Here is a 9,119-nt window from a genome sequence, read left to right as displayed (position 1 = left end):
TCGTTGAAAGGTACAAAACACAAAGTGAATCCCTCAAATAATCGACTCAGAGCCCCTCCTTTTGTTTTGCGCATCAGAGGCATCCAAAAGAACGACAGTGGCAAGTATAAGTGCAAGGTTTCAAACAGTCAAGGTTCGATACAAAGAACATTTACTGTGATTGTGATGGAGCGCAAAAGAACTCCTCCAGTCATCACTGAAATTAGCGGAAATCAGACTGTTTGTGAAGGTGACAACATAACTCTCAGGTGTAAAGCCGAAAGTGACCTAACCCCGTATCTCACGTGGATGAAACAACGTCCTGTGGTAAACGAAGTGTTCGCAAGTGAAGACATCACGGTCCCTAAACAGGATATAACTGTTCGTCAAGGTGACGCCGTGTATATGCTTATCAAGAATGCCAGTAAGTCCGACAGTGGACAATACGTGTGCACGGCTGAAAACATATTTGGATACACGAATAGGAGTACATGGGTTAGTGTGTTGGCCAGTGGGGAAAGCAACACTTGAGGTCCTCCTTTCACACGGCCAGCATATGCAACTATGTCGACAATAAAATGGGTAAGCAACTGAGAAGTCAACCGATTGCACAATTCTACATGATCCGCGCGTGTGCTGGCTGCCCTAAGGCGCTTCTTACCGTCAGTAATTGCTAGTACAATAACACCTATAAATGAAAATTTCAAAGCGAAAATTCGGCAGTGTCGTTCGCTTACGCTCGTACACGTCTTAACACACAACTATTATATTTTGGGAATCAGAGCAACCTGTAAACGATGTTATGCTTGCAGCTGAGCCATTATAATTCGGAGCTACGCCTCTGGCACCGTCTTCCCAAAGCTTTTCGTTCGTAAGGGCACTTTTCAACTGGCAGGCCGCCTTCACCAATAATATGTGCAGCATCAGGATTAACTGGAATACTCACTCGCAAACAATTCTAGCGTTTTGACGAAGATAGGTCCTCCTATCCAAACGTTGGCCAGCCTTTATGACGCACTATATCCCCGTTTATAACCTTTATACCACAGTGTGCTATTCCATCTGTCAGCCCCTTTCTTGATTTTAGAATTCTAGCGTAAGATTTTTTGGTTAATACGGGCACCTGGCTGGAACCTGCACGTGCACTAAATTTGTTCGTAAGAGCAAATGCCAGCCAATCCTGTTGCTGGACATATTAGCGAAGGCGTCTGGCCAATGACAATGAGTGCTTACGAACAAAAACAAACGCTTTGGGAATTAAGGCCCTAGTTGCTTCGACTCTACAAGCTTGCTCGCCATATAAAAAGACGGTACCAGAAAATTCAGTCTGTCGAACGTGATGAAAATCGAACCCGTATTGCTTACGCTTTCTGCCAGTGCCAGTAAAACGCAGAATGGTCTGTAGAGCTATAGGCTGTATTTCTTTGTTTATTAAGGTTCGTCGGCTTTGACCTCCATTCCGGATGCGAAGTAATGAGATCGCATTTGCCGCTTCCTGTGCAAGAGTTCACTGACGTATTCGGCCGCCCTCTAGATATCTCGGCTCCCTTAAGTTTCGACCTTGGCAGAATTTCATCACTCCGTTGATAGGGGCCAAGTGTCTACGCAACGCGCTAAAGCAACAGTCGTGGCCACCAGCCTGCATATATACTTGTTTTACCAGAGGGCCGAGCCAGCCGTTTCGGAACGCACCAAAGCGCGCATGAAGCGCGAGCCTTTGTGGAATCGCGTGTGCTGCTGAAGCAAACCTTACGTCTAAACTTTTTACTAGAGCTTTTCACCGCTCCGTGCCAATACCTAAGCAGTGATGAACGGGTGTCACATCAAAAGTGTCCTCTTGATGGTCACAAGCGGGTTTGTTATCGCCGCAGAAGACAACCTGATCGAGTCCTTCTACGAAAACCAGCGAGAGTCGCGACCTCGGTTCGTGAACCTGGCGAAAATGGAGAACGCCATCAAGGTGCAGCCCATCGGCGGCAGCGCGAGACTCAGCTGCCGAGCAACAGGCGTGCCCGAGCCCCGGGTCGCGTGGTTCAAGAACGGCCAACCGCTGACCTTCGCCGCCTCCAACCGAGAGAGCGGACAGAGGTACACTCTACTGCTCACGGACCTCGCCCTCAACGACAGCGGCCAGTACACGTGCGTAGTCTCCAACCGACTTGGCTCTGTGCAGTGGACGTACACGGTCGAAGTTCACGAGAAATTCATCGCGACGCCCACCATCGTCTGCCCGTTCTCCAACATCACCGTGGCGGAAGGAGAAAGCGTGAGCATCACGTGCGACGTTTACAGCCACCTGACGGCTTTCGTGCGTTGGATCAAGCACTACCACATCAGAGGGAGCTACTTCGATCGGAACGGAGCGCCGTACGCTAAGTTGGTCAAGGACGCGGCGCTAGCCGACGTCACGGACCCTCACACGCTGACGCTGAATGACATCACGCTCGCTGAGTCCGGTTTTTACTCTATACTGGCGAGCTCGCCATCGGGGGCCTCGCACAAAACCATAGAAGTCCTCGTCGTGCCGAGGCCTTTCCCAGGCCTCTGAGTTTCCCGGATACTCTCACGAAAGAACTCCAGAACAATGGTGTGTCTATTTTAAGCGAGAGGGGAAATTTCGTTAGACATCAAAAGGCCACTGTTCCAGCGACCCACTTCGGATAGAAGCTCGATAGTGAATTTCGGTGCGTGTACTATAAGGGCTAGCGCTCGACGCTGTAAACATATCATGGCCAACCTCGCCGTTTCAAGACACGTTATTGAGGCGCATTTCCCCACATTAGAAAACGGTAGCTGTTGCCCTTTATATGTCACCACGCCGGTCTGTTAACGGAACAGTGCTAATTTAGGCAGTGGCGCCAAACCGTGAATATAAGCCAGTGCGGCATATTCCGTACTCAATTACGCTGTCGATAAAAGTGCGAACAAGAATAAAAGCTTGTCTTATGTCTAAAATTGTCCGACAACAATTGGGCAATAAGCTATCGATGCTTCCGCAGCAAAAGAAAAAGTAAGCATGTAAAAAAAGACTAATATTTCGAACAGTTTAACGCATAAAACGAGTACAACCTTTGACTCTGATACGGCTATGAACACCGCTGCAAATTTGTATTCAGATGACAGCTCAAAAACAAAAAGAAAAGAAAATTCACTAGAACCGCCATTAGCTTACGTGTACGTAAGGATTTTGTCGGAATAGGAACCACCTCCTTAGCACTAACTAGTCATTCAAGAAACATTCTAGTATGTTACACTAGAAAACACTGTTCAAGCTATATTCGAAACTAGTGAAATGTACATGTGGCGTTCGTGCGCCTGAAACAAGTTGATGGAAAAAGATCCTTGAGGAGCTACTGATACATTTGAGCACTCATCTATAGCGCTTGACAGGCAGAATCAGTAACGAAAATGTTTAGGCTGCCTTGCGTGATGAAACATTTCTGATCGGACCTTTTGTTATGAAATTTGTTATGCGGAAAGTTTTATATTGTGTACTGAAACAGAGTTTGAAGATAGACGTCTGCATATTTTATGCGACGCTGGTATGTCATCGGTAGTCTGTCTTTTCTTTCGTTGTTTTGACAGTAATGATTAGCAAGGCCAGCTTTCCATAGCAGTTTGCTGCTTTCAGAACAAAATTCACATGCAATAATAGACATTGTTTCCGCACCTCAGGTATCCTTGAGAATTCACGTGCCGGGTCCACCATTTGTGGAATGAACAAAGCGAGCTTTGAAAATTATGCTCCATAATCTGTTTTGTTGCTGTATGTTTTCAGTGATGGCGAATATGCAAGTGCGCCAAAGGAACATTTTTAGCCGACAGATATGATTGGCGCATGAAGGGGCTAACCTTTTCGATTATTTTTGCGCAGCCTGTCCAGCCGTTACCGCCGTCACTTTCAGTATCAGGCTAACCATAGTGACAAATATAATGCAATAACAAATGATGTGGAAAACTACACTTTCATCCCAAGCACATAGGCAATCCAATTTGCTATACAAACGCTTCGGCTGCTGTTTAATACAGGAAGGGAATTTGTTAAAAGCGTTATCATTAAATGAAGTGACTCGGGAGTTGCAGGTCATGAAATTATCTCTTGCTTTTCACCCAATAGTGTGAGGCTATGTTTATGCGGCAGACAGGCGAAATGTGGTATGTGTTAAACTGAACTGAACTTTACTGACAACAATGTCTACTGTCTGTTTATCAACGCATGTGTCTTTTATTCCACAAAGAAATAAAAAGTATTCAGACGAAACATCCACTTGATCTTTTCTTTCTTCTCGGGAGGGTTTGTTGCAGAGACACTAACTTCTATGAATGCAGACGTAATCACAGAAGTTATACAAGACAGTACGTCCTATATTTTGAAAATGTCTTAGAAATAAGCGGCAATGGGAAGGGGATATTATTCCAGGCTGCAGGCTTCATAATAATTCAAGAATACGCTACATTCGGCAAGGGGAAGATGCACCCACTAATTTTTCGATAGACCTGTTTTTCGTAATTGTAAGCCGTTCTGAATATGACCAAATTACGTATCGCTAGAAGTAAATCACCGTCAGCTGAAAAAGCGGTAGATTGCTCATTTCAAGAAGTGTGCAAACAAACAAACGTACACCTTATAAAACAGCAAGGAGAAGTACTAATAAGAAAGTAATGCAACCAACACAATCACAATATGGCACGTAATCAATAGCATATCTGCGAATTAAAGAGAGAAGTTGGTGCGGGCGTCCCTCTTCCCCTGGGCTAGGGGCGAAGCGAAAGAAACGAATTCAGGAAGCAGCCTTGGAGACGTGGCGGTGCGGCCAGCGCAAGGCCGCAACAACACGGCGGCCACTTCGACCGTCGAGCCGTGATCGGTGTTGGCCGCGCGTAGGTATCGAACCGCGTTCGATCTACCGCGCCGCTGCTACAAGGGAAACGGTTCGAGTCCGCTCCTTCGCCGCGTGCCCAAGGAAGGGCTGTCCGGAAGCGGAAATGGGCTGCGGAAGCGCATTCAGGAGGGAGGCCACCGCTATCGCACAAACGCAGCCAACGAAGGATGACGGCGATAGCGCGATAACGGTGAGTGCAACAGGGTGCACGTCTAATGAAGTGCGTTCAGCTCGAGGACTCGCACCCACGGTTACAAGAGATTTTGAAGACTTCCCTTTCTGCTCGTTCTGTTTATAGCAAACTGATCACTCCTGCTGGTTAGGTTGCGCGACCGTCAGCAAAGCTCGTTCGCTCGGCCGCCGTTACCTCGCTTCTTCAATCACACGTTTACGCTCTCTCCCGCCATCTGCCCCCTCCCTCTGCAAAGGAATAGTTGACGCAGGGGCGACACAGGCTACCTATGAACGGCAGTAGTTGCCCTTCCCACACTCAGTAAACAGGTCCCCCTGTTGCAGTTTTTCCGGTGCATTGACCGATCCAAACCGTATATAGAACAATCAGCGCCGTTCTCAATCTGTATTGTGTAAGAAAGCTTGTTCGCCAATCTGCGACCTTGAGTCCTTTTTGTAGACAAGTACAAAACGTCGAAAACCGCTGCTCCACGCGCCCCAGAGGCCGCAGTGGTCACTGCACGGCTGGTGACGACAAATTGGTTGAAAGGCGAAGTGTAAAGCCCTGGCTGCAGAGCAAACACGAGTGGAAGACTAAGCGTGTTCCGTGTAACATTGCACGAGCCGTACAGTGAAAGCTTCAAGATCGCTCGCCAAGCGCCGAATCAAGGCACGGCACGACACTTAATCGGTTTCCTGCTTCCCGACGTATCGCTAGCAGTCTTGCGCAATTTCTCTATATAGACATTTTCACGGCCTCGGGCGAACGTGTTTTGTGGACGACGACATCCGAGTACGGGAGTCTCGTGCGCCGGCCCACTAGATAATGTCGCTACATGTGTCTCGCGCAGTCCGTTTATACGCCGGCATTTATACAGTTTTTCACGAAAAAGCATTTACCGCGACACTACACAGGCGATTTAGAGAAACAGCTTTAATGAAAGAAATAGGGAGAGCGGCCAGAAGAGCTGCGAGTCTCTGGCCTGCTACTCCGCATAAAGGTAAGAGGGAAGGGGAAGAGAAATGAAAGTGAGGCGGTGAAATTCACAAGAATTGCGGAAAGCCACATCGCTTAATCTCAAACAGCGTAGGGGCATCGAAAACGGTACTATAGCCCATAATCATGTTCGATCTACTATATAAACGGCAGAAAAACACACATCAGAAATTAAAGGAACACTGAAAGATGCCCTAAAGCGCGGTTGAAGATTTAATATAATTGTTCGCTAATTGCCTGGCAAACTGCACTGACTTAGGATTTTGATCACTAAAAGCAACAATTTCACTGGAGTGTACTGCAGCCCAGCAGGACTCGTCATCTTCATGATTCACTGCATATAGACAATAGTAAATGTTGTGATTGCTGGTTCTCATAAAATAGCCATAGGCATCGATGCCTCCACCTTATACTTTCCAGGCGGTGTTGTGACTGGGGGTTCGAAGATGTGGAATTTATTTTGCTCGTGGAGGGGTAAGGGAACGTGGGGCTGGGCCCGATATCGAATATGTTTTACATATAAGTTTATATTTACAGATTTACAAGAAATTCATAGTAGTACAGAAAAAGTTCACGAATAAGTTGTAGCTGCCGATTACTCCAGCCGTCCGTTGCTCTTTTTATGCCCTACGTGGTCATCGTTCAGTCACTTGCCCCAATCCGGCGTCAGGAGACCGATGACATCAGGTCCCACCAATTCGGAGGTATGTTGCCTTTTCCCTTCGAAGGGCGCTTTGTCGGAAACACGCACATCATTGGGTACAAACAGGGGAAGGGGGTTCGTACAATGACTCCAGCGTGGTCGTGCCAATTTGTGCGGCTGCCAGGTGAAGGACCGTATCCTTGCCAATCGCCCAAACTTCTCCTGACCGAGGTACTCCCGTGCTGGCCATAAATCATCCGTTTTGGGGACCATTTTGACGAGGCCGTCGGCCCGTTCCCCGTAATCGCGCTAGCCGTGACCGGAGGTTGTCGCGGGGTGAACGGTCAATAACAACAGAAGTCTGGAGGCAATATCAGGCAGTTTTCTTTTTTCAGAGAGCCAAGACTAACTGTCAGAACAGAAATGAGAAAGATAAAGTCCTATGAGAGAAAAGAGGAGGTGTCGGCTAGAGGAGCAGTCTGCTACTCCGCGTAGGAACACATGAGACGAGAACGGAAACACCACCACATTCGGACTATCTACAGGAAAGCCTTGAGGGGTTCCCCACGATGGGATTGTGAGGCACGCCGTAATGGGGGACTCCGAATTACTTTGATCACCTGGTGCTCTTCAACGTGCAACTCAACCTGAGTACAGGAGCGCTTTTGCATTTCGTCCTCATCGAAGCCCGGTCGCCGCGGCCGGAATCAAGCCTACGACCTCGAGCTCTGCAGCGCAACGCTGTAACCACTAGGCTACCGCGGCGGGTGCAAGCTGTCAATATTCAAGAAGCTGTTTTCGCTTGCTACGATGTCGCACTGCTCCTGCATGGGGTTTGTCTTCACTGTTTACTTTGTTGAAAGCTCTAGCTAGGTCCCGCGTTGATTGTCTGATAGCTTGTGTACAAGTTTTGTTTTCTCTCGGCCTTCAACCACTCCATCCTTTGCACATAATTACGCCAATTACGGCTTTCTCATGCGCTTCAAGATTTCCAATTAATATTTTCAGTGGGGCTTGGGCACGGGCTAGGTTGTATTCCATTGTAAACATCAGCTACAGCGAGTACATAGACAGTGGGACCGAAAGAACGACGAAGACAAGCGCTCACTTCCAACTGATCTTTATTTTGAGTAGCGAGCGTATATACCAAGACACCAGACAACAGCACGAGTACGCATTCAAAATTCAAAGGAGCCATGACCGCCTCCTTAAGATGAACGAGCGCGCATGTGCGACCTCAGAAAAGCAAGTTCTTTATTTGTTCATTCAATTGACGGCTTACTAACCGAGTCACCTTCAGCGATCGCTGCTGCTTCAATGATAAGTCTAGTGTTTTAATTAGGATGCCTAGCTAAGATACTAGACGTTTCAAAAAGAGCGGAATACAGCCGCATTGTTCGCAATGGACACTTAGAAACCCTTCCCGCCCTTTGCGCACTTTATTGCTATGTTCTTGCAATCTAACATGTACACATCTACCTGTCTGCCTCATATAAGAGCGACCGCATTTCAGGGCTATCTTGTAAACTACACCTTTCGAACAATATGTATACGTTTTCCTGGTATTGATACTGCAGCAGCTACGTGCCTTAGCAACAGGGTTAGTTCTAACGCAAAGCTGTGCAAGTTTTTTAGGCGCAGAGGAAGCATTGATACCTGCTCTTTGTCCTATTTTCTGAAGTTTGTGAGAGATCTCATGCATGGACGTACGGGATAACAGCTGTTTTGTTTCTTCGATCAAGTATCTGAGGCTCAATGCTGTGAGGATCAGTGCTTAACCTACTGCGCAACTTCTCTGAGACTGAGACAAGAAGGTTGCTAGGGTACCCTGCCGCCGTCAAACGAGGTTCTATCAAATGATAGAACCTAGTTTCTATCGAACCTATCGCCGATTGCTCGGCTGAGGGTGGCAGGGTACCCTAGCACGCCCTCAACCATTTGTGTTAAGTTTGTGAGATCCCTCACAAACTTAAGTAAATAGGACAAAGAGCAGGTATCGATGTTGTTTTCTCTGCGCCTAGAAAACTTGCACAGCTTCGCGTTAGAACTAATCCTGTTGCTAAGGAACGTAGCTGCTGCAGTATCAATCACAGGAAAAAGTATAGAGATTGCTCGAAAGGTGTAGATTACACGATACCCCTGAAATGCGGTAGGTCTTATATAAGACATACAGGTAGATGTCTAAATGTTAGATTGCAAGAACATAGCAATAAAGTGCGCGAAGGGCGGGAAGGGTTTCTAAGCGTCCATTGCGCACAATGCGGCTGTATTCCGCTCTTTGAAAAGACTAGTATCTTAGCTAGGCATCCTAATGAAAACAGTAGACTTATCATTGAAGCAACAGCGATCGCTGAAGGTAACTCAGTAAGCCGCCAATTGAATTAACAGATAAAAACTTGCTTTTCTGAGGTCGCACATGCGCGCTCTTTCATTTTATGGAGGCGGT

General features: G+C 47.2%; 3 protein-coding genes across 4 annotated transcripts in view; all 3 read left to right on the top strand.

Annotated features, from left to right (window-relative positions):
- Positions 1-577, top strand: part of LOC126521244 (fibroblast growth factor receptor 3-like) — an 899-nt gene extending 322 nt beyond the window's left edge. Inside the window, exon 1 of the mRNA XM_050169890.2 lies at positions 1-577. This exon is cut by the window's left edge and continues 322 nt beyond it. Coding sequence (XP_050025847.1) covers positions 1-510 — 510 coding nt within the window. The 3' untranslated portion in view covers positions 511-577.
- Positions 578-1,061: 484 nt separating this feature from the next.
- Positions 1,062-4,242, top strand: LOC126521242 (fibroblast growth factor receptor 3-like). Its single transcript, XM_050169889.3, has one exon. It carries the CDS (start codon positions 1,787-1,789, stop codon positions 2,525-2,527), a length of 741 nt encoding a protein of 246 aa, XP_050025846.1. The 5' UTR covers positions 1,062-1,786; the 3' UTR covers positions 2,528-4,242.
- A 715-nt stretch (positions 4,243-4,957) lies between these two features.
- The window catches only part of LOC126521534 (nicotinamide phosphoribosyltransferase-like), a 32,240-nt gene continuing 28,078 nt past the window's right edge, over positions 4,958-9,119 (top strand). For both annotated transcript variants that reach the window (XM_055065862.2, XM_055065861.2), the window contains exon 1: positions 4,958-5,052. In XM_055065862.2, coding sequence (XP_054921837.1) covers positions 4,966-5,052 — 87 coding nt within the window. In that variant the 5' untranslated portion in view covers positions 4,958-4,965. The remainder of the gene's footprint in view (positions 5,053-9,119) is intronic.

The sequence above is a fragment of the Dermacentor andersoni genome, chromosome 6, assembly GCF_023375885.2.
Source record: "Dermacentor andersoni chromosome 6, qqDerAnde1_hic_scaffold, whole genome shotgun sequence".
In the NCBI taxonomy this organism is placed as follows: domain Eukaryota; kingdom Metazoa; phylum Arthropoda; class Arachnida; order Ixodida; family Ixodidae; genus Dermacentor; species Dermacentor andersoni.
Note: the sequence above shows the minus strand (reverse complement) of the source record. Positions and strands in the feature narration are given on the sequence as shown.

Bases quoted from the DNA above. Each gene is read 5' to 3' on its own strand.
- LOC126521242 (XM_050169889.3), top strand. From the start codon at position 1,787: ATGAACGGGTGTCACATCAAAAGTGTCCTCTTGATGGTCACAAGCGGG.